Raw genomic sequence first — 25,496 nt, 5'->3', positions numbered from 1 at the left:
CAAAACCATCACATCCGAGGTATACTCGTCCCAGTTGCAAAGTGTTGCAGCTGCACTGCGTCCGAAGCAGCCAGCACTAGTCAACAGGAAAGGAGTAATCCTTGTTCAAGACAACGCTAGACCTCATACGGCGAAAGCGACCAAGGAGGTAATCAACACACTTGGTTGGGAAATTTTACCTCATCCCACTTTAAACTGTAGGTCCAGTCCCGATTAGCCTTATTGTGCATAAAGTGTTTTTAAAACACCAAGTCCACCAACCAAATCTACATAAATTGATTGTAAAGATAAAAAAAACAACCAAACACCGTGGGCAATAGTCTGTGCCTGGATACTCGTTGCATCTCTGTCTATGGTTCCATTGTTCATTCTACATTAAGTTCTCTCACACTTATGCGGTGAAACTATACAATATGCTGAACTTTGAATTCAAATGCGTTCCGTTTAAGTATATTTTACACTTGTGACTAAGTTTTTACATTTTACATAGGAGAGAGCGCACACTCATTTGGTACACTTTGGAAGAATGAGATAAATTGAATGGTCCAGTCACATTTGCATATGTCAAACTGGTATCAGACCATTTCGTATCAATTTGTTTATTATTGCAAATGAAATAATTCTTTATAAAATCTCGTTTATGTTTGACACTGATATTCATATTATATATTCTATAACCATTGTTTATTCATGCTATATTGCCCAACTGAGTACGCTTTTATTTTGTTTTCTTGCAGGAAAAAAGGTGCCAAAACAAGAACAGCCTTACTCAGGAAGAGGACGGCATCTACGATTGAACGGACGACGGTTGTTCGTCAGTGCGAGTGTGACAGTGGAAGAGTGTGAGTGAATTTGGTGTTGTAACCGTTTTATATCCTTCCTAATGTACAGCCTTACTGTGGTGGGCGTTTCCAAATAGAACTGTCACGTCGTCTTTGAAGGTATTGATCTCTTATTTTAAGTGGACCCTACAGAGTTATGAACCAAACTGACTTTGCGTAACGTCTCCCAAATAATCTGCTTAGTCAAATGCCCTCTTGAAGTAGTTCAGGCATGAGTATGGATGATGAGGTCTCAAGCTTTGATATCACCGAGTGCTTCATCGAGAACTGTTCGTTCCTGTTGTCTATGCCCAGGAACAAAACTTGCAATGTAATAGGGAACGATAGCGCTTGCTTCGAGACGGGATGCCTTCCCAGCCACTCTTTCTGGTTGATCTTCATCCAGCAAGTAATGTACGTGATAGTGTGCGTTGTCGGGCTAATCGGCAACAGCCTGGTCATCTATGTCGTCCTCCGCTTCTCAAAGATGCAGACGGTCACCAACATATACATAGTGAACCTTGCCATCTGCGACGAGTGCTTCCTCATTGGTATACCCTTTCTGGTGAACACCATGGCAATGAGGAGTTGGATATTTGGGGAAGGGATGTGCAAAGCGTATATGGCCAGCACGGGGGTGAATCAGTTTACCAGTACTGTATTTCTAACCATCATGAGTGCTGATAGGTACGTTGCTGTATGTCACCCGATATCGGCCACCAAGATAAGGACTCCGTTCATATCAAAATTTATATCGTTCGCAGCGTGGACCATAAGTGCTTTCATGATGATCCCAATCTTCAAATACTCCTCCATAAGGATCGGGGAGAACGGGGCCAACTGCAATATCTTCTGGCCAGAGTCCCCTGGTGGGTTCCACGGCAAGGCCTTCACGATATACACTTTCGTCCTGGGATTTGCCATCCCTCTGACTCTCATGTTCATATTCTATGTGAAGGTGATACTGAAGTTGAGGAATGTTGGTCCAAAGAACAAGTCGAAGGATAAGAAAAAGTCGCACCGGAAGGTGACCAATTTGGTCCTCACGATCATCGCAGTGTACGTCATTTGCTGGTTGCCATACTGGATAACCCAGTTGTCTCTGATAGTGTCTGAGGGTTCCGAGTGCCACTCCACGGCGGTCGTTGTGATCTTCCTGCTCGCAAGTTTCCTCAGTTACTCCAACTCCGCCATGAACCCCATCCTGTACGCGTTCCTCAGCGACAACTTCAAGAAGAGCTTCGTGAAATCGTGCACGTGTGTATCTGGCAATGAAGTGAACGCCGCTCTGGTTGCTGAGAACAGCGTGTACCGGAAGAGGAGGAGCGGGCGTTCCCAGAAGCTCGCCAACAGAGGAGGGGACGGCACCGAAGCTTCCGCTGGTATCACGATGACCACACGTTCGAACCTTACACAGCGCACAAGCCTCGATCAAGATTCTGTGAAGAATGGGACATATACGGACCAGATGAATGATGCCGAAGAATCTGAACAAAAGGTTGCACTATGCTCACTCTAATTCCCATCACTGGATAGTGTTAAGGTGAAGTAACTTATTATGAACATCTCAAACCAGGCCTACAACATATTTATCACCCTGAGAAGGAAATACAATCATAGTTATCAACAAACAAAAAGTTAGAAAGCATGGCAAAAATATATCGAAGGTACGACCAAAGTTCATGAAACTTCAGACTTACACGACGATTTATTTATCTTACAGTGAAGACTGCAAGTGAGGAAGAGTTACGTACATAAAATACTCATCTTTGCCTGCACCATCCTTCAGTACCATGTTTTCTTCATTCAAGATCAAGATATGGGAAATTCTTCTAAAGTCCATAGACCACATCAACTATTAACTTGTGCAGGTAATTTTTGGACTATAAATGCTTCATCTTCTTATAAACTTCAGGTACAATATGCTTGTTTCATCTACCTAAAATTGCTCCAGGTAAACCGAGAAACAATATTACAAAGTACGCTATTCATCATTCACCATGAACAATTTTACAGAAAACATTTACCTATCTGTCATTATTTATCGACGCATTTCTCACTTCAATACAATGCATCGTATATTCCACAATAACATATCGCTGCATATGTCTATCTCATCTTCTTTCGAACATTATTGGTATCTATCTCGAAGTTATTTAAATTTTTATACATAATTGTTATTGTTCACAATCAGTGTTTGTTTAGTACTTTAGTTTTTCTCATGGACAATAACATAATTAATGAACATCGTATCTATATTTTAGATTTGGAATGTAAAGTAAAATTAACAATATAAACGTGATTTGAATAATACAACACTGTTATGTTTGTACGTTGACTTTTACCATCATCCAAATATATTATTAAAGAAACTGGTGTAAATTATTTATATATATTTCATATGAAATTCATTAATAACTTTGAATATATCGCTGCCAATCCAAACATTCTTCAGATGATTTAAATAAATTTTGAGGTGTGTCAGTAACTTACTGACCACTTTATTTGCGCATAGCTGTAATGCGCGCAGCCCATTTACTAACAATTTACCCTTTAAGAGCATTTGCATTAACAATATAATCCTGTTCAATAATAAGTTCTAAGTTATAGGAAATTATCCAACAAACAATAGTTATAATTTGTCATTGCTTTCATTGTAACGCTTGGCAAGTCAGTCAAGCTACTTTGTATATAACATGATAATGTTAGGTGGAATTCAAAATCCACTCTTAGATGCAGTGCAGTAGACAAAAAATTACTTATACTAGAGACAAACATTGAAAAACGAAAGGTGCTCTTCAAAAGTAAAGAATTGACTTTAAAATAACTCACGCAAACCAATTTATCATTTGACGTAATAATTGTAAAAAAAGAGAACATCCTAAAACACACATGTTTTAGATAGAGCGTACAGTGTGTGCATTGTAAAGTGTGATGCAAATACGATGAACTATGAGCATCAACAATATAGGGACCGTAGGATCGCATTGATGCAACGTAAAATCTTCCATAGGCGTTTAAAAACACACAAAACGTTTGACACCCTACGAATGCACAACTTTTCTTTTTATCCTAATGCAGAGATGGTCGTAGAGTCGTCTGAACTTGAATCTATCTAAAATTCATCTAATTTATAAAAAATAGGCTTATATTCTAAATTCTAATAAATGGGACAATATACAATCTCTTTACACAATTCAATAAAATAATATCATTGTATCAACTATTGTCTATTTGTAACAGATTCGCGGCCCGAAAACCGTCTAGAAAATGCACTTTTCATATCACTTCACTAGTGCTTGGATACCAACAACGTAGAAGTATTTCTCAGTACGTCTGAGCCATGTTCAGACTGGTTGCTTCACCTCATAAAATGCTGGCCTTTCGTGGACCTCTCAGCGTTCAAACAGGAAAATATCGCTGGGACTGTAGTGGGTGTGTGGCAGTAGCTCCAAGCCAAATTTTTGTAATGTTTAAATCGTGTGGTGGGCAGTATAAGGGTGTGAATTGTCTTTGCAAGAACAGGGCACCGTTAGTAGTTGAAACCAGACTGTTATCTTTGAGAATCTAACAGCAGTAAACACTGCTGATAGTTATACCACTTGGTGCCAGGCTATCCAACGATTTTCAAGGATCAAGCCTTTCAACAACTTCAGAGTGGCGTTCTAGCCACACCAGGATCATCTTGCACTGATGTATGGCCGTCTTTAAAATATTCAGCCGTATCCCTGTACTGTGATTGAAGTATTATTTGAATTTCACTCGGTTTTACACTTTTATTCACAATAGATTTCAACACAACATTAGTTCCAGGTTTGCAATCAGTGGCTTCTCTGCTATCTTGTTTAACAAGTGACTCACTTTTTCCGCGACTTTAGCGCTTCATCCGATATTAGCAGACACTTGTCTCTTATATGTAAATTAATTCTATGTGCTTTCCAATATTGTGAAAAATCGAAAGTCCCGGCTTGACTTGAACGAATATACGTAACACTAATGCAAATCATACCAAAGTCCTTATAAATGATGTAAATGAAATTCTGAACAGATCTTCTTTTTACAATATACAATACATTTGATTAGACAAATAGAATGTAAAAGTTTGCAAGAAGCTGCTTACTTTCCGTTTATTACTGAGAAATGTGATTATTCCTATGCAAATTGATTTGAAAGCATACTACAATATTTCCAGTCATTTTTACTGTGAGAGCATCATCAAGCCCGAGAAAAATGTCAAATAAAATATATTACAATTAACCTAGTATATGGTATATGTCTTCTATTTAATAAAATAAAAACGATACTGAATAAGTTTTTCTGATTCTCTGGAATATAATGAGAAACCTAATTATATCCTGAAGTTTGTAAAGAGATGATGCATTTTGAAACATAGCACAGTCGTAGATGAAGTTTAGTGATTTACTATTACATAGAAATTGTAGTTAGTTATCTGTGATCAAAGGTAGTTTTAATTTTAACAGAAGTATTTACACAGGTAATTTTCCAAATTCTTGAAAAATAGTACATGCAATTAATTACACATTCTAAGCTCAAGATGATGTGAAATTATTCGAGGTAACATAATTGTTTCTGTATAATACCTTTTTACTATTTGTTATTTTGTGTACACTGAAATTTTTTTGCTCTAATCTTTATCAAATTCAAGATTTTTCACAGCAATTACGGTGTAAATTAATATAAATAGAGGACGAGAAATTTTCAAGAAATGTATTGTCATAAGCGTTGTAGCAGAGTTAATTCCTGCGAAAGATTTTGGTAATTAACATAAACTTAATTTCCCTACTTACTTTAAATCAGTGGAAGCAAAAACGTGTAATTGAGTGAGTTATTTTCTATCTAAAGAAGACATCGATTGAATGAAATATGTTTTTATTAAACTTGAAATGAAAACTTTTTTTCCAAACCGTTGAAGAGTTTACGCGTTATAGGCTACACTTTCATTAAAATAACGATAAACTTTCCTATTACACTAAACAAAATAACATAAATTCCTCGAGACAAAATTTATAGAAATGAACTGATTACAGGCGCCGTCATTTTTACTGAAGGTAACTTTTCACTCATCTCTTCAAAGAGACCAAAATGAAGTATAAGGGGAAACAAATTACGTATATTCAGCAATGCAAGTTAGATGGATTAGATATGCCCGTGTATAAAATGCGGGGAAGAAAGGAAACTAGTAAATCCAAAAACTAAAGATCCATGATTTTTTGATTTACTTAATTTTACTTCGCTTCTTGTGCCAATTTTGGCTAATTTGCGAAGATGGGGATGAGTGATGGTATGATGAAATTGATGAATGGAGACTCACAAACATCCATGCCCAGGCCCGGACCCCTGGCGTCGTAGCGCGATGTGCTCACCATTTGTTTTTCTTTCTAAAGGAATACCCCTATTCGGGAGTATCCCCCGTCATTCAAACATTTCTCAAACTTTCACATAAGTCAATTTTCACTGTATTCTCGTTTATACTCATTTTCGGACAAACACAAAAATCCAAGTCCTATCCGGGATTCGAACCCGGGACCCTTGGCTTTGTAGCGCGCTGTGTTAGCCACTCCGCCACGGGGGCCAACAACCACTCCGGCACGGGAGCCGGCTAGTGGGATCCATGAGAATTACCGTGCAAATTGCCCATCACCATGTTCGAGCACTTTATTTTACCCAATAAGAGCTTCAAGAATTAAAATAAAACTCAAAACAAGCTGCTGACAAATTCTGCACCAGCATACATAAAGGTCCATCGCTTAAAAACACATAGGATGTAAGATAAAATTAATGAAAATAGTCATTGACAATTTGCATGGTAATACTCATGGATTCCAATGTACATGAAATTGAATGAGAGGAAGTCTACATTTCATCCCACAATTCAGGTAAATATAAGAGAAACAAAATGTGAAAATTGGCCAGGAGTCTATCACATATATTGAAAGAGAGTGTGAGCTCCGGAACACCTTACCTCAAATCCACTGACGTCACTCCCATCGAGGTCTGCAATGAAACCTCCTCCTGTTAGTCCTGGAAAACAGATAACTTTCAATTCTCTTCTAAGCAAGATTTCTCGATAGAGACATCAATTATGTAAATTGACTTTCGTATGTCTCTGTAATTAATAAAATTTGTTACGTTCCCGGTTTAAACTCGGTGAATATACTTACAGTTAATCCATTCCGGTGAACACAAGACGTATCAGCCTACTGTGAGGCCTCTCAAGACGTGGGGAATCACTTTGCGGGCATGTTTATGTAAAATATATTAAATCTCTCACAATTAAAATACCTTAACACTTCAGTTGATCTTCATAACATACCCTTGCACTTGAAAATAAACTTATTTTTAGAATTAAAACTGTATTAAACTCGAAGTTATTACTCGAGTACACAAATTACAATATTCAGTGGTAAAACTGTCAAAGCCGGGAATCGGATTTCTTCAAATTACAGTAGAACGTACTTACGGAATTGAGTTTCTGTGTAATTTTGGAAGGTCGTAGTAGCGTTTTCTCGCATTTTTCAATGTATTTGGCCGCTAATTCATGTATTTTTCTATAATAATGTCCATCCGATGCACGAAAGCTGTTGCTTGCATTTCCATCCATGTACTTGACCGGATGTTGCGAGCATTTGATGACGTAATCCCCGGTAAGTGTTTCCGAACACAGTTATTTCACTATATTGCCCAACCTAAAGCAACCTAACCTAACCTTACCGAGATGGTGCGTGGGGCTATCGTGAATGGTTTTTGGTTCTATTCGTGGATGGTTATACGATCCAGAATGGTTTTTGGGGCTATGCGGGGATGTTTTTTGCGGGAATGGTTTTTGGGGCTATGAGCGAATGGTTTTTGGGGCTATGCGGGAATTTTTCTGTTAAGAAGGTTGAAACACTGCTTTGCTGTTTGAAACACAACGCTAGTCAAGATTTGCCCGCCATTTTGCGTGTTCAGGAAGCGAGAAAAGAACGAACAAGAATTACTCGATATGTCGACAATAGATACTAATTTCGTTAAAAAAAAGCGAAATCCCTTGTTAAACAATCTTTCGCAATTCAGAATAAGTAAGTACGAATGTCAACAATTACAGAATAAACGAGTTACAGCCGATTCCCGGCTTTGACAGTGTTAAAAGTAACTTACTTCAGCTATCAGAATCAACAACTCAACTTAACAAAGTTTTATTGGACTTACAGCTTTACAGGAGGCTGTTTATGCCCAGCATACATTATAAATACATAAGATATATTTTTAATATAAATTTTACACACAAAGTTCAAAAACGCTCTAAAATACAATTTTATATAACTACATTAACTCATTCAGTAACACAAATATATTATAATTTGATATCAGCTTTTCTCAAAAAAAGCAAGTATATCATATCAAATTCTAACATCTAGAGCATAAAACATTGAAATCATATTAATGGGAAAAGGAACATTAATTTTTAGTTCTGTTTTGTATAAAGTCTTTCTTTTCTCTGAGTGAATTGGGAATTCCGAAATAATATGTTGAGTATCACCTCTTAAATCAAACCAGTCACAATTCGGAGATTTTAAAATGTGTATTTAAGAAAAATGATGATATGGCCACTTTTTAGTCTATATATTAAAACAATTGCATTTCTTGAACCTTTACAGTTATAAGACCAAGGTTTTATCCTAGTGCAATCAACATAAGGACGATAATTTTCACCAACACTTTATAATGAATTATTACACCATAAGTTCCATTCTTTAAAAATGTTTTCTTAACCCTCGGCAAAAGATCTGTGTAATGTAATAGTAACTGGATTGTTTCATTCATCTGAGCGAGCAGCTTGTTCTGCATATCTGTCTGCTTGTTCATTTCCGTAAAATGTGATTTTACCCACACATAATCAACTATTTTTCCATTGCTAATTAAGTTATTAGTTACACGAATACAATTGATGACTTATGGTGATATTTTAAATATTTTTTTATAATTAGATTGTATTGCTTGTAAAACACTTTGCGAATCAACTAGTATTAGACATTTCTGTTTAGAAACTGTACCAATATAAATCAAAGCTTGATATACCGCATATATTTCAGCTGTAAATATGGATGCCTCCTCTGGCAACCTAAACATTTTTGATATATGTATGTCTTTCAGTATCATAAAGAGCTGCTCCTACTGCACTTTCAGTTTTAGACCCATCTGTATATATGTGATAAAAGCCTTCCCGAAATTCTCTAAACGCAGCTGATTGATTATGTATTTCGGAAAATATATATATTTTGAATTGTTTGTGTGGGAAATTCTAACGAGTACACGGCCAATGTTATTGCTATGAGTACTGACTATATTCATGGTGATATTTAATAAATAGTTGTACCCAAAGCGCAGCTGATTTATCGTTGGTTATTCCTGAATTATGCAGCTCTAAAATATTTAATAAAACATCATTGAAAGTATGCCATGGTGAATGTTGAATATTAAATAACATCTTTATTGCGATTAACTTTATCCTGACAGAAACCGAACATTATATTGACTCCATATATACTACTACATTAGAATTACTATTCATTAATCCCAAACATCCTTTTAGAATTTTTTGTTGCTGAACTTTTAGTGGAGAAAGTTTTGTTACAGGAAGATTACACAAGACCATTAATCCATAATCTAATACGGCTCGATAAAAATTCTTATAAAACATAAGCATGCTGGTAGGATGTGCTCCCCATTTGGTATTCGCCATAGCTTTAAAAAAAAATCGGATCTATTTTTCATCATATTTATTTGATACTGCCATGATAATGAAGCATCAAAGTATACACCTACATATTTTACTTGTGAAACAATTGGAATTTATAATGTCCTGGGAATAATGTTAAAATTATTTTGAAGACCATTATGCTTAAATACTATTATTTTCGACTTTTCTAAAGATATTGATAATTATTTATGCTTAAACCATTGGTTAAATTCTATTAATTTATATTCAAACATTGAAAAAACTTTTAAGTGATTGTTTGAGTCTAATATATACATACATCATCAGCATATTGTAGAAACTGAAATGAGGAATCTATTAATATCTGATAAATAAACATTAAATAATAATGGGCTCAGGTGACTTTCCTCAGGTGACTTTCACCTACCATTTCTGAATGAAATGGTTTCATTCATAAATGGTATTTTCAAAATGAAAATCAAGCTGTCTTTTAGATAACAATTTCCATGTCAATATGAGTATACAATGTGGCACTTTTAGTAATTGTAGTTGTCTCAATAGAATAGTAATATCTATGTTGTCATCAAGGTAACTTAATATACTATAAGGTAGCGCCATCCGAAAATTGCCGATCATGCACGAACGCGTGACGTCATGTGGGAGGATCGGTTATGCTCGTTGCCCCTTCGGTTATGTTCGTTCGGGGCTTGGCAGAAGCAAACGGCCGCTATGATTTCTATGCGAGTTTCAGAGAGGGAAAGTGTTTCATTACTTTGAGGGGTAAATATTAATTATCATACTTCGTGATGGTATTGAGGTATTCCTTTAATGATTAGTAACATAATTAAAACATGCTACTTTTAAAAGAGGGGAAAATTGCACATGCAAAAGTATTGTAAAAATTCATTTTTCTGAAACATCATCGATATATTACAAAGAAGGTTGTCCGTGTTTTAATTAGAATTTCAGATTTCATCATTTTATAAATCGTATTATAATTTTAATAAGAAACGTTGCATGCTAAAGAAGAATTGCATAGTGAAAGAGTTACAAAGAAAGAATTGATTGACAGATTTGGTTTATTTTTAATTTTCTGTCTTTTTTTTTTTTAAATATGAAAGGAAAACCCATAAGAGGTAGTCCCCCCCCCCCGTCGTTCTCTTTCTTTGTTTCCACAAGCCGGCCTCCTTGGCGTAGTGGTTAGCACATCGCACTTCAACGCCAGAGATTTGGGTTCGAATCCTGGCTTGGGCATGTATGTTTGTGAGTGTTCATTCATCATTTCATCACTCATCCCTATCTTCGCAAATTAGCCAAAAGTGGCACAAGAAGCGAAGTAAAATGAAGCAAATCAATCAGTCAATATTTGTTTTCACATATACTATCACATTTACTAAATTCTCAATTTTCCCATTAAGGACAAATCAATGTCATACCCGATTGGATTCGAATCCGGGACCCCTGGCGTCGAAGCGCGATGTGATAACTACTTCGCCAAGGAGATCGACAGAAACCTCCGAGGTACTACGGGCCTCACAGAACGTCACAGGAGTACTATCGGATTATAAATTTTGGATATTAGGGTTTGAATAATAAATAAATAAATTATATAATATATAATCTATAAATAAAAAAAACACCCGTTCTTTATTTATAGAATCTCAAAGAGAGCGATAGTTTGCCAAACTAAAAAATAATCCTATCTTGTTCTCACGATAATAAAAACAGAAGGCATAATAAAAAATAAATTGGTAACTATAGATTGACACAGAATTGAATAAGCTGAATTTTGATGTAACTCGTTTTTATGTGGTTCTACTGATTAACTTTTAATTGGAGTCCAAACTTGAATATCCGTAATTTTTAATCCGATAGTAGTCCGGTATAATCTATTTACAACCTTTAACACAACGCAGTACAAAAGCCTAATATTTAGTTTTCTGACTGAATAGTTCCTTCTTATTCATTCAGAACGTTGCAATCATTTCCAGGAACATTTCAAATTTTACATAACATCAGAAAGTATTAAAATTATACTGATATACTTAAAATCTAATCTTTACCATTCTCCATAATGTAACTTTAACTCACAATGATTGACCGTGCACCTGTACGAATCATTATTCGTTAAAGGACTTTGTCAGCAGATTTTCCATTTCCATTCCCATGTGTGTCTGAGTTGTATAACCGGAAAATATACTCCAAGGCTGATATGCGACACACATTTGTACATTAACGAAGTAACTTGCATTACACTAATCTTAGATCTTCCTCTTTTTGACAGAAATGTAGTACAAAGAAATAATGTAACATCCATTGGTTTATATTGAGTACAAGGGTACAAAATTATTCACAATATATTTGTGAAATACCAAACTTGAACAAAGTTGCAAACATTTTAATGATGGGTGTAATATTCACTCATGCAATATTTACCATCGTGCATACAACGCTATGTAACTCGAATTGAAGATGTACTAAGTGAATTTCATTTCGAATAGCGTGAAAGTTAGTACACGATCTTCGAAATGCCCATTTCCGACAACGTTTTTCACAATAATGTGAACATACAAATCACAATCAACATCGGTCTGTGTTAAATGAAATTGTTAATAATTATAAATCCGACTTACATAAAATGTACTTAACAAATCAGTTAGGCTCACTACGTACTTCGCACTAGTTGAACACATTTTCAAGATATTGATGACTTCTCTTGTAGTACTGTCGGTTAGGTTACGTTCTAGATTTTGAACTTTTTTATTTGGTTAAAGCAGGTTGATAGAGTTTGTAATCTTTAATTTATTTGCTTCATTATGCAGATGTGTATTTCTCCTTTGTAATAGATCGAATATATTTTCCAACAACGAAACATTGCTTGCAGTTTGTGTATATCCAACGTCTATATATTTTTCACTTTTTTGGCAGCATAGTCTTTAGCCTGTTTAGGGCACGTTTCCTTATTGCGTGTCTTTCGTAGCGTACAGCTCTGCAAACCTTATCAGCACGACATACAAGCGAAGCATATTGTGAAGATAAGTGTTTAGGAGAACTACACCATTTCATCGATTATTTGGTACTAAAGTAATTGGATGTAATTTTAGCGATGGCACTGCAGTTGGCTTCAGCACGTTCTTTTGTGGAAAATACAGAAATTCTGCTTTTAGATCTCGCACATAATCTTCTTCACAATAATTGGCACTGCACACTTGCATTTTTTACATTTCGTCTACAAGCATGAATCCACTGTTTACATACGCAATTATCGACTGGAAATCTATGATATTTTATGTCAGTTCCTTTAGTTTTCTGGTTATAGTTTTCATAGCTTGCTACAGCACAATTAGACATGATTGCAGTCTACAAGTACAAAAATACAATAAAAGTAAATCGAACGCTACAAAATCAACAACCTGCTTGTTCCGATTTTTGCGACGTGTTAGTAGCTAAATGTACCCCGCACCAAACTTACTCCACATAGCAACGAGCACCGTCAAACCCGATCCTCCCAGATGACGTAATGTATACGTACTTCACATAGCAACGAGCACCCCCTGTGTTGTCATCGGAATCAATAATGTACATTACATAGCAACAAACATTCAATTATATCAAGGTTAGTCAGTAACCAATGCACATACTACAAAACTGAGTAAAACGAATTATGACGTCATTGAATAACACAAGTATTTATTTTTATAATTAACATATTAAATGCTTCATAAATTAAGTGCGTGCGTATCATGGTATCCTCCCACAAACAAAAAACAAAATTAACAAGATGAAAATGGAGTAAATTTTCTTTTTTAAAGCTCTCACCCGTCCATCCAACTTAGCAACTGTTTCTCAATTTTTTGGCACTAGTTTCTCCACTATAGAAACCTTCCGTCTGTGTTGCACTTTCCTTCCTCCTCCAATTGTATTTACCTCTATACCGGTTATCGCGATGTAGGGAGAAATTATTATTACCATAAGAACCTCTTCGTCGAAATGGCATTCTTCTATCTTCTCCAGAGGATCGCTGTGATCCCTCATAGTCCCTTCTTTTTTTAAACCAGCTTCTATTTTCTTCCCCTGAAGGATTGTTCCTTTGACTGGCGTTATCATTGAAGTTCTGGTTATCAGATCTTCCGTTACCTAAAGGCACCTTCTCCGAATTGATTTGATTTCTGGAGAACGTCAATTGCCTAACTCTAGCTTGGTTCGGTCATCTGTTCTAATATCTCGGGTTTTCTGTTCTCCATCCCTTGAGTTGCTCTGAGGCTTCATATCTTCCCAAAAAGTTGGTAAGTTGGTCCATGTTGCATGGATCGCCGAGTATGTACCAACTGACGCACTCGCAGCGGAAATTGACTAATAACCAACTTCAGCGCTTCGCTTTGTTCAACGCTATCAATAAGATTCCAATATGAGCCATATGTGTCCCAGCAATATTCTTCAAGTGATAGGCCACAACTCCTTGCATACCTTTTGTTTCTCGGCGCCTGCATTTCACCTTGTTTAGCATCAGCAGAGGCATATTGTTTTCTGAAGGCAGCACAAAAATTTTCGAACGCTATCCACCTCTTCTCATTTGCAACAAACCACACCTTAGCCTTTCCTACCATAAGAGAGGACAATAACTTCAATCTAAAAAACATAGGGACATTCATTAGATCCAGGTATGTTACTAGTTCCTTTGTTTTTCTTCCAGTTTTAGTATTAATTCAGCTACTTGCTTCCTCTCACACGCTATTTCTTTCCTCAGAGTCTCCTTAATATCTCCACATTTCTTTCGCCCTTCTTCTATACTGCTAATATTTCTTCCTTATCTTGGCTGAGTAGCTTCTTCAATTCTTCTCTCTCCTTTCTCTGTTCTCCTCTTTCTTCATTCCTTTTTCTTTCTTGTTCCTCTTTATCTTATCTCCTGATTCTTTCTTGTTCATTTCTTATCCTTTCTTTTTCCTCTCTATCTTCTTTACATCAAATTTCCATTGTCTCCATCAATGTTTGAAACAGCTGTTCGAAACTAGGACTTTCTTACTTACCCTTCTCTTTACAAAGAAGACATTTTAATTCTTCCACCTTATACTGAGATTTTGACAAAGGAAAACCAGCACAATGCAAGTGGAAGCTTCTTTTACAATTGTTGCATTCCACCTCTTCATTATCAGCTTTCCCTTTACCGGAACAGCAACTTAAAGTACGACGATCACTTCTTAAATTACGCTTCTGCATACCCTACTTAAACACATTTATGGAGTCCTGCGTTGCGGCGCCAAAAATTAAGTACCTGTTCCGTTCCCGGTTTAAACTCGGTGAATATACTTACAGTTAATCCATTCCGGTGAACACAAGATGTATCAGCCTACTATGAGGCCTCTCAAGACGTGGGAATCACTTACGGGTATGTTTATGTATAATATATCAAATCTCTCACAATTAAAATACCTTAAAACTTCAGTTGATCTTCATAACACACACTTGCACTCGAAAATAAACTTATTTTTAATATTGAAACTGTATTAAGCTCGAAATTATTACTCGAGTACACAAATTACAACATTCAGTTTTGAAAGTCACTTTCTTCTTCTTCTTCTTCTTCTTCTTGTTATTCTTCTTCTTCTTCTCCTCCTTTTTGGCTCACCCCGTATGCGATTTCTTGCCAAAGTTGCTGAGTTCAGGTATTATTACCATTATATATGATCCAAACTGTTGTTGGGCCTTGCCGATGGCGCAGTGGTAGCGTAGTCGCCTTCTAATCAAGGGGTCCCGGGTTCGATACCCGGTGAAGGCACATAGTGGTTCGGATCCAACTTTAAACTGTAGGTCCAGCTCCGATTAGCCTTACTGTGCATAAAGTGGACTTAAAACACCCAATCAATCAATCAACCAAACTGTTGTTGAATATCGTTCATTTTCTTCGCATCACTAATGACTTTTTGAATTTTGTAGTCCATTCTGTTCTTATGGTATATCGGTCTTTGGAGGTCTTATTGATTTAAACTGTCGTGCTGATCATCATGGTTGTTTAGATTGTAAACCTATGTTTTCTAGCGAAACTATAAAGAATCGAAATAACTGCAGTGCGAGGTTCAGATATTTATTCATTCGAGTTAGTCAGATATTTATGTAGATAAGGATATCGAAAATGGTACCTGTGCATTAGGGTTATGACAAAGAAAAATTAGCCTGTAGTAGAAATCAATGAACTTTTTAATACAGAATCAGAAAATGACGATTATTTCTTTCAATTCATAAAAAATGTTCCGCACAAATGACAATGAAAATTCTCAAACTTAAGTATATTCAGCACAGTCAAAATGTATTAGTTGAAATAAGCTTCAGATTCAAATATTTATCTGTTTTGCATTTCTGGTACAGTTCTTCCATTAATTTCACCCCTCGTTCGGCATAAATATTCGTCCGTGGAATATCTACAACGGATCTTTCAACATTCCAGTGAGATACAAAGCACTTCATCGCTGCAGAGCAATTTAATTCGGAAATTCCATCCATCAGTTTCTGGTGAATCTCTGCGTTGAACATTTGGTTAGAAAACCAGGTTTCCTGCCATGTACATTGAGATGAAGCGCACGGTATTTCCATTGATATTCTCCATTTAGGAATGAGGAAGTACGAAATAAGAGCATATATAGCACGTGAATTCCATCTGGCATTGTGAAGAGGCGGTAATTTTCTCCATTTAATTACTGGGTATGCACCAGTTTCTTTAAGGAAACGGAATGTTCTTCATAACTCATACATAAATCTAAAATCATCTCGCCAACCTGGATTTTGAACAGTTATCATTTCACTTTCTGGCTTGTAGGACTGCTGCAAGACATCGTATTGTTTTATCACTTCGTCCACGAATTCATAGTTGAGAGTTGGTTTGATAGAAGAAATCGGATTAAAGAAGTCTAACACATGCTTTACGATTCTATCAAGAATATGATGCTGGCAGCCAATGTACTGTGGCTGATCAAATTCTCTTGTGATCATTTCACATTCTAATTTTTGAAAAATTCCATTCCCTCGTCCAATATTTACTGCTGTTGTGTCACATACGATCATTTGAAGTTCTTCCATGCATCAAATTCATTCAGCAAACTTTGCAGTGCATTAAAAATATCCTGTGATGATCCGCTTTCACATTTTACTATAACTAATTTCAATTCTCTAAGTGAACTCTTCAAGATTACCACTTGATACTCGTGATTTGCAATTCGCTTACCGTCGAAATGAAGACAGAAATGTTTCTCTTCTTGCAAAATAGATTTTATTTTACGCTTCGCATCTTCGCCACTTCTTAAAACAACTCGCCAAACACCTGACTGTGATGGTGTTGGAACACTGATTCCATCTTCGGCTAAACTGGGGCACACTACAGCAGCTTTGTTACTTGAAAGATATTTTTTTGTCACCAACTTAGCTGCATGTGATGTTGAAAAACGCACGACTCGTTTTATTTTGTAATTTTCATTTTCACTTTCTTCTGATACAGATGCTGTGGCAGAAACGATTTCATCACTACTTACTTCTGCTGATGATGCGTCGTCTACATCAGTGGCAAAGACAGCGTTTGGTTCAGATTGTGAAGCCGATTTTCGCACTCGCTTAGAGGGATGGATGGACGATTGTGGAGCAACTGTGCTTGTTACATATCCAATTTTACCTTGTGATTTAACTTGTAGCTTGTATAGTTCTTTATCTTCTTGGCACAGCCAATTTCCGTCTGTTTTCGTTATGTCAAATATATTTTCTATTTCAACTTGAAATGAATCCTTTCCTCTTTCTATTTTTATCGTTCTCTTCAATCAATTTAACTACTTTTGACATAATTGTTTGTTTTGATAAAATTGGAAAGTTATTTTTTTCCCAGAGAAGAGTAAGCTCACCAGTTATCATAGCCATTCTTCCTTTCTTATCTTTCGCTGTTTCCAGAAGTGTATGATAGTGACCAATAATGTCTTTCTTTCGCGGAAGTCGAGTAAAATAACTAAGTGTTTCAATTATACTTGTAGATACATCTCGTCTTTTTGTTGCATCAATAGCTACATTTTGCGTCCATTCCGCATTTTTCTTAATCGCTTCACTTGATTAATAATAATTCATTATAATACTAATATTGAACTACCAAACTTGAAAATAGAGAAAATATACACAATTAGTCACTTAATGAATAATCATTTAATAATTACTACATTAATTTACTAATTGTTACATTAATAATACCCTTTTCAAATGTTGTTTGTGGTATTTTTCGAAAGAGCACCAAAAATAGTTGTTATTGATAATGTAGGGTTATGAAAATATTAAATTGATTGTGAAGCTCTATCCGAAGAATCCCCCTTGTTTGAACCCACCAACAGTCACACACACTGTGTAATTAGCATAATCTGTAACTACATACAGAGACAAATACACGTATCATTTCAAATAATGTTTTACTAAAAATATCAACACATTTTATTAGTCATTTTATTGTGAGCGATATTATAAGGGTCTACTTTTTTAGAAGCTACAGGCTACAGCACTGAAACTGAAACGGATTGGTGCGGGAAGTTTTTTTTAGAGCCACCTGCAATAATGATTTTTTAGTAATCAGGTCACAAAAGTTCATCATTTGCGACCACAGGAGATACAAAATTTTGCAAAAAAAATTTTAGTCATAACCCTGCTGTGCATGTTGTAAGTTTTTATATAGATAGTCTCGGTGTTGTATTAAGGGGCATTCAAAAAATAAATGATTAAGTGTTTATTATCTACAAATTGGCAGGAAGTTTATGGCACAATCTTTAAACGAGCCAAATGTTGATTTACTAATACATAGTCACTTACTTCAGCCATCAAATCAACTCAACTCAACAAAGTTTTATTGGACTTGCAGCTTTCAATCATAATCAATAATATTACATAGCAACAAACATTCAATTATATCAAGGTTAGTCAATAACCAATGCACATACTACAAAACTGAGTAGAACAAATTGTGACGTCATTGATAAACACAAGTATTTATTTTTATAATTAACATATAAACACGGAATTCATAAATTAAGTGGGAATGTATGAAGTTACAGATCGAATACTTAATAATACTGGTTCATCGTGATTCAAACTATATCGATTGCTGTAAGTCTGATCATGTGAGCCAAAGCTCGGCATGCAAAAAGGCATAGTTGGCCAACTGGAAAGAAATTAAAGAAACTAAATTGTGTTTTAATAATAGAAGAAAGAGAGTTTTGGTATATAGATTATACAGAGAAATTGAAAAATAAAAACGAAAAATTGAAACCTTAAAATGTTGAAAAGAGTGGATCAAAACCTACCATTTACATCTACTAAACATGCAATTGAGATTAATAATGAAATCCAAACTTAATTGGACAAATTGTTATCCATTGTCTATTCGTTAAAGAAAACTTTAGAACCAACAAATACCTGATAATTATTTGGAATTCACTATAGGCACAAAATCAAAATTTCGTGAAACGCGAGAAAGGTATCACAAGTTGTAATAGGATATTGAATATCTCGTTGGATCTGCCTCTCTGTTTACCAATGAGAGTCATATTACAGACAGTGACAATCAGGAATATTACGCCATATCACAAGTAACTAAAACTATCTATATCACATTTTATAGAGTGAAGTACGATAATAAGGATTTTAGGTTACTGCGGAAATTACATGTATAAAATGCAAATTAGCACAATTGCTCAGTTTGTTTAAAAAAACTGCAATCAATAAACTATGTATAGTGTACAGTGGGATCCATCAGTATTACCGTGCAAATTGTCCATGACTATTTTCATTAAGTTTTCTCTTACATCCTATGTGTTTTTAAGCGATGGATTCTTATGTATGCTGGTGCAGAACAACAACTTGTTTTGAGTTTTCTTTTCATTCCTGAAGCTCTTATTGGATCAAATGAAGTGCACGAACATGCTGATGGACAATTCGCACGGTGATACTCATGGATCCCACTGTACTAGATTCTCTTTAGTACATAACGAGCATATCGCGTTTATCGTCTACCCGATGGGGTAGTGGTAAGATCGTTGCCTTGTAATCAAAGTGTCCCGTGTTCAATACCCAGTGGAGGTACATAGTCGTTAGGATATCACTTTAAACTGTAGTTTCAGTTCTTATTATCAAATCTGCGCATACAGTTGGACTTTGAAAAGAAACGCACACCGCCGTTACGCAGTCAATAAAACCTCCAACTATTATTTACCGTATAAACAACAAACCTTTGATTGATTGATAGATTTGGTTTATTTTACTTCGTATTTCTGCCCCTTTTAGCTAATCGCGAAAATGAGTGATTGTATGATGAAATTGATGAAGGGACGCGCACAGGCCGGGATTCGAACCCAAGACTCCAGGCGTCTCAATGTACTGTGTTAACTACGCCGCCACGAAGGCAGCAAAACAAACCTTTCAGTGAAAGATAATGTTTTGTAATTATTTTTAATTAGTCTGAACATTTGATGAATGTTCCGCATCGGTCTTATCTGAAAATTAAAGAGTGTTTTATTATTATATCTGAACACTAGAGATCACCCCAGTAAAATGGGTTCAACATATCGACATACACAGACCTTGCTTTGTTCTGTTTTCAGTATCATTTTTCATTTATTTAAAATTCCTAGAGTACAACAGGAACCATTTGTACTGAAAATAACCAATAATGTACAAGTGAGGCAACTAAAAAGAAACCAAACAATGACAAAAGCAAGATGATACAATCACCAAATTATCATAGTAGTACATATTAATAATTTTTACAAGTTCTCCACTGAAGTCGAGTCGGCCTCCGTGACGGAATATATAACTCATAATGCTACGACGCCAGGGGACCCGGGTTCAAATCCAGGCCTGGTCACGGGTGTTCTATGCGGTGCCTGATCTACATATTTCCCCTCCCATGCATAATTTTACCAAAGGCATCCTCTATTTGTCTGTTTAATTATGTGAGAGTAAGAGGGGAGGAAATAGGACGGGTAGAGTAAGATTACAGTAGTAGGTAGAGCTCTGGAAAACTCGGCAGACTTGTATTGCACTTCTCGTACAGAAGCTTTGCAAAATCACTTTTGAGAGCTGTTTGAAGATACAATGCTGGAAATCATTGACCAATATGTTTCTTAAAATTTCTATAATTGCTTTCAGTGGGGGGGGGCACTTTTGCCTCCGCGCTATGCTAAACCTTATTAACAAGGGAGAGTAAAATGTCCTTACCCCCCCCCTTTGTTTTGGCACCTTACAGCTCAGTTTTGGAACCCTATCGCCGCCACTGGTTACTCTGCATTGCTATCAGTTCATCATGGGTTGGATTGGGTATGCACTGGTGGTTAGGTAATCAAATTGGGTTTAATAGCCCCCAAATAATTTCGTTCCATCCACGACTTATTCGTTCCTTCCTCCGCCGTGTTGGACATCTAGTAGGAATCTTTTCACCTCTTAACTCCTGTGTACGTAAAGTTCCACTTGCAGCCCCAGACCACAGAACTATGGATGAAAGCATTTGTTTAGAAAGAAATTAAAGTGTTGTTTGTGGTATGGAGTATTAAACAAAAGTTATTAACCTAAAATCTATTGTATGTTGGCCAATATAAAATGAATAACAAACCCTTTCACCTTTCAATATTTGGGTGTATTTTTTTAACTCTGCGGTGCTGGACAAATTACTACCGTTATTGTTTTACACATACCTTATTTAGTACAATAGGATGCACAAGTATTGCTCGGCAAATTGCCCATGACAACTTTCATTATTTTTTTCTCTTCTACCTTCAGGTTTTTAAGAAATGCCTTTTATGTGTGTTTGTACAGAATTTGCCAGTAATTTGTCTGGCGTTTTGTTTCATTTTATGAGGCTCTCATTTTGAAAAACAAAGGCAATGAACATGGCGATGGAAAATTTGCTCGGTAGTACTTATGCATCCCACTGTACGAATCGTACATATATGGTAGCGCACTATAAAAGATTGATCATCCTTTGGTCCACCCGCACCACAAATACAATATTGGTCTTGCTTTGAAGCTGTTTGCATCTGTTGTCAAAATCAAATTTCATTTTCATTTCTCGCCTTGTAATCAAGGGGTCCCAAGTTTCGATAGTCGGTGGAGGCACATAGTGGTTTGGATCCCACTTTAAACTGTAGGTCCAGTCCCGATTAGCCTTTCTGTGCATAAAGTGGACTTAAAACAACAATTCTATCAATCAATCAATCATTTTCATTTCACATTGCGAGATCAATTTTGTATAAATTTTTATTCAAGGGAGTGAAGATGTATGTGAAACGTGGCAACACCACACACAGCGATTTCCGTTGAACCGTGAAAACTGCGGGCGGTTACTGCGAGTCAGTACGTGCGGTGTTGCCACATTCAACATGCATCTTGTCTCGCAATGTGAATTGACAATGATCATAGATTTTGAAAACAGATGCAAAGAGCTTCGAAATAAGACCAATATTTTATTGTAGAACTACCCAATACCAAGAAAACGTTTTTTCGCAAAATTGAGAAGATCAGTTTTTTTGACAGATTTTGAAAATTTGAAAATTAAGAACTGTCTTTAGAACCTTTCTGCCTGTACCATACTAAAATTGCATAACGATCGGACTACCCGTTTTTTATTTACAGAATTTCAAATAGAGCGACCATATGCAAAAAGAAAGCGCTTTTTGGTTAACAAGACGATTAAAAATAGAAGGCATACTGGGAAAAAAAATATTTGGTTAGCATAGATTAACGCAGAATTGAATGAGCTAAATTATGATGAAACTGATTTTTATTTAGGTCTACTGGTTAATTTTGTAATGTAGTCCAAACTCGAGTATCTGTAATTTTTAATCCGACAGTAGTCCCTTTTACTGTGTGATAATTAAATCTAGAAAATACAACCAACAGAAAACAAGTTCAATACATCCTAACGTCAAGCAAATAGTAAAAATGAAAGAATAAATAACAGAAACATGCTGAATAATTGTTTTAAAAATGTTCATAACATCTTAGATTGACTTTATAGCAACCCCATCATTAATTTCACTGGGGAACAAAAAAAAGATTTTATTTTGCGGCATAAAGTTTAATAACAGTTTCAGCACACAAAACAGCTGTGATTGCCAATTGTATGATTGGTTCAGTTGAATTGACTCCAGTTATAAAAATAAACACACCATGGAAAATGTAGGAGGTAAAATTACTCTACGCTTTTCTAGGTAATATCAAAATTTGATAATGGGCTGAAATTCCAATAAGAAACTTATTTATTTATTTGTAAATTGTTGCTAGGCAACTTATGAAGCATTGCTAGGCAATATATCGGACACTCAACAAACCTTAAGAAAGAATACCAAAACATAGAAATGGTTTTAGAAAAAAATTGAATATGCTGAACATAAGTGGCTCGTGTGTGTGGATTTGAAGATGGTGATTTTTTTACTAGGACAGCAAAGTGGGTACACAAAGAATCCCTGTTTCCTATGTTTGTGGGATAGTTGTGCTAGAGAAAAGCATTGGACGATAAAAGTTTGGCCCCCCAAGGGAAAATATTAGTGGGAAAAGCTAATATCATTCATGAACCACTGATAGATAGGAACAAAATCATCCTTCCGCCACTGCATATTAAACTTGGGTTGATAAAACAGTTTGTCAAGGCCTTAGATACAAGTGGTGATTGTTTCAAATATATATGCCACACTTTTCCAGGACTAAGTATTGAAAAATTGAAGGCAGGAATCTTTGACGGACCACCACAAATTCGTACACTCATAAATGATGCCAATTTTACAACTTACATCTCTTACATCGAATCTGAGGCCTGACTGAGTTTTGTGTCCGTCGTCAAAAACTTTTTGGGGAATCACAGAGCAGACAAGTACCCCGATATAGTTGGAAATATGTTGAAAAATTTTGAGAAATTGGGAGCTAATATGAGTGTGAAGATACATTTTCTACATAGCCACATTGACAGATTCCCTGAGAACGTTGGTGATTTTTGTGAAGAATGGGGAGAAAGGTTCCATCAGGATATAAGGATAATGGAAGAAAGGTACCAGGGACGGTGGGATCGCCACGTGATGGCCGACTACTGTTGGAGCTTACAGAGGGATTGTCCTCAAAAGCAATACAGCAGGAAATCGTATAGAAAACATTTCACATAGTTTGTTACTTCATTGTGTACATATTCTCTTAATTATTTTGATCATAGGCCTATATAAATTTATTTTTATAATAATGATTGTAATCACAAAAAGAAATATTAAATTGTTGTTGGAAGTTCATTTATATGTATGTCTTATGTTTCCGCCATTTTGGTTTAGTTGCATTTATTTCATAAATTAGAGCCAATTCAGGAAATATATTATTATATCATTATTCAGCAGCATGAAATTGCCCTAAATTAGCTCTCAAACACTGTGCCGCAATTTCACTGTTCCCCAGTGTTTTTCATAATATGTGTAGTAACAAAAGTAACATTCACAAAATATGGCCTACTTATTCTTACTACCCAATACATGGTCAGTAATGCGTGTACCACCACTGGTACAGAAGTAAATTAACACCGAAAAGGTTGTTTCAAGTTCACTTTAAGGTTATCCGGACTGGTGCTACTGTTAAAGTGTGATCCGAACCACTGTGCTATGTGCATTCACACGTGATTCAACCCAAGCACATTAGTGATACATGGTACTTAAATTCTTGTTTTTTCAAGTAAACAAAGGGAAGAAAACACTAGAAAAAATCTCGATGTAGTTTGTTGGTGCCATGTGGGACGATGCCCGACCAACAATGTTCTTGTTCGTACTAACGAAACCGACATATCTTGTCAGGCTTTTACACTGTCTTTGCTAGCATAGCAAGTCAATTCGAAAGATTTGTGGCGGTCGCATAAATACCCTACCATTTTATCTTGATGAAACTAGTGCTATGAAGTTTTATACTGATTTTGAATGGCTGAGAGAGGAAACACATTTTCACCCTGTTTGATTGAGGGCAACATGTCTCCTTGAAAATCATCTTGGAGAACATAATAGTAATTTTGCTCTTAAACAGACTCAACGAGACACAACGTCAATTTACTTTGAATATAGAGTTGTTAGAGAGGGACAATGAATTGGAAATGAATTGCTTTTGAAGGTAATCAGTCAAATGACAGAAACACTTTAGTTACTGCACTTCCATAACTAAATATTATATCTCAGTTTACACCTTCAAGCCAGAACCAGGTCTTGCTACTTTTGAATATCAACTATGTCATCAGAACTGCGTATAATATGTTGAAACAATTATGCGAAATGATGAATGTTTGTCGATTACGCTGGTCTACAAATTTCAATAATTGTTTGTTTCGGAAATGAAATAAGCCATTTTTTAATCAATTCTATGTACTAAGTTCAAAAATGATATTTTTTTTAATGAGAATCATAGTTTGATAATAGTGTTCTTCATAATGTAGTAATTCAAATATAGTTCTGATATCTATTGTCCAACTGAATTATAGGTTAGGTGTACTCATAGCCATTACATTACTGACATTTGATCATCCTGTGCATATGATGGTTATCAGAAGTTAAGGGAATTTTGCTTTGATATGTTCAGAAGATAAATAAAAAAATCCCTCGTTCTTCAGTTAATATGTTAATATTATTACATAAAGTGTGTTTGATAATACAATTTAGAGACCAATATTAAAATTACATGGAAACAGAAACCTAAACTTGTTTTTTATACTGTTTTATCCAAGTGTGTGACACACTTAATAATATGCCTAGTTATAAGTTGCAGCGGAGCAAATCAGTCGGTCTTTAAAATCGTATTTTCTTCTTTTCAGGTTGACACGTCATCTTTCAGGATAAGAAGTTTAACGATCTCTATGACACTTCTACTTGGCAAAGGAACAGTTTATGTGATTCAAACGGTCCAAACCAGTGGATAAAATGATTTGCAACATCAGATAC

At 35.7% G+C, this 25,496-nt stretch overlaps 1 protein-coding gene across 2 annotated transcripts; it reads left to right on the top strand.

Annotated features, from left to right (window-relative positions):
- The first annotated feature begins 837 nt into the window (after positions 1 to 837).
- Positions 838 to 25,496, top strand: LOC145990853 (somatostatin receptor type 2-like). 2 transcript variants are annotated; one of them, XR_014441986.1, is made up of 2 exons: positions 838 to 2,692; positions 25,370 to 25,496. XR_014441986.1 is itself a non-coding variant. In XM_083126287.1 (1 exon), exon 1 carries the CDS (start codon positions 1,054 to 1,056, stop codon positions 2,338 to 2,340), a length of 1,287 nt encoding a protein of 428 aa, XP_082982413.1. In that variant the 5' UTR covers positions 838 to 1,053; the 3' UTR covers positions 2,341 to 2,999. The 2 variants fall into 2 exon arrangements, 1 of the variants encoding a protein (XP_082982413.1); XM_083126287.1 differs by lacking the exon at positions 25,370 to 25,496 and having other exon boundaries at positions 838 to 2,999.

This window comes from Lepisma saccharinum, chromosome 8 (assembly GCF_977018435.1).
Source record: "Lepisma saccharinum chromosome 8, izLepSacc3.1, whole genome shotgun sequence".
In the NCBI taxonomy this organism is placed as follows: Eukaryota; Metazoa; Arthropoda; class Insecta; order Zygentoma; family Lepismatidae; genus Lepisma; species Lepisma saccharinum.
Note: the sequence above shows the minus strand (reverse complement) of the source record. Positions and strands in the feature narration are given on the sequence as shown.

Coding starts and splice junctions, on each gene's coding strand:
- LOC145990853 (XM_083126287.1), top strand. CDS start 1,054: ATGAGTATGGATGATGAGGTCTCAAGCTTTGATATCACCGAGTGCTTC.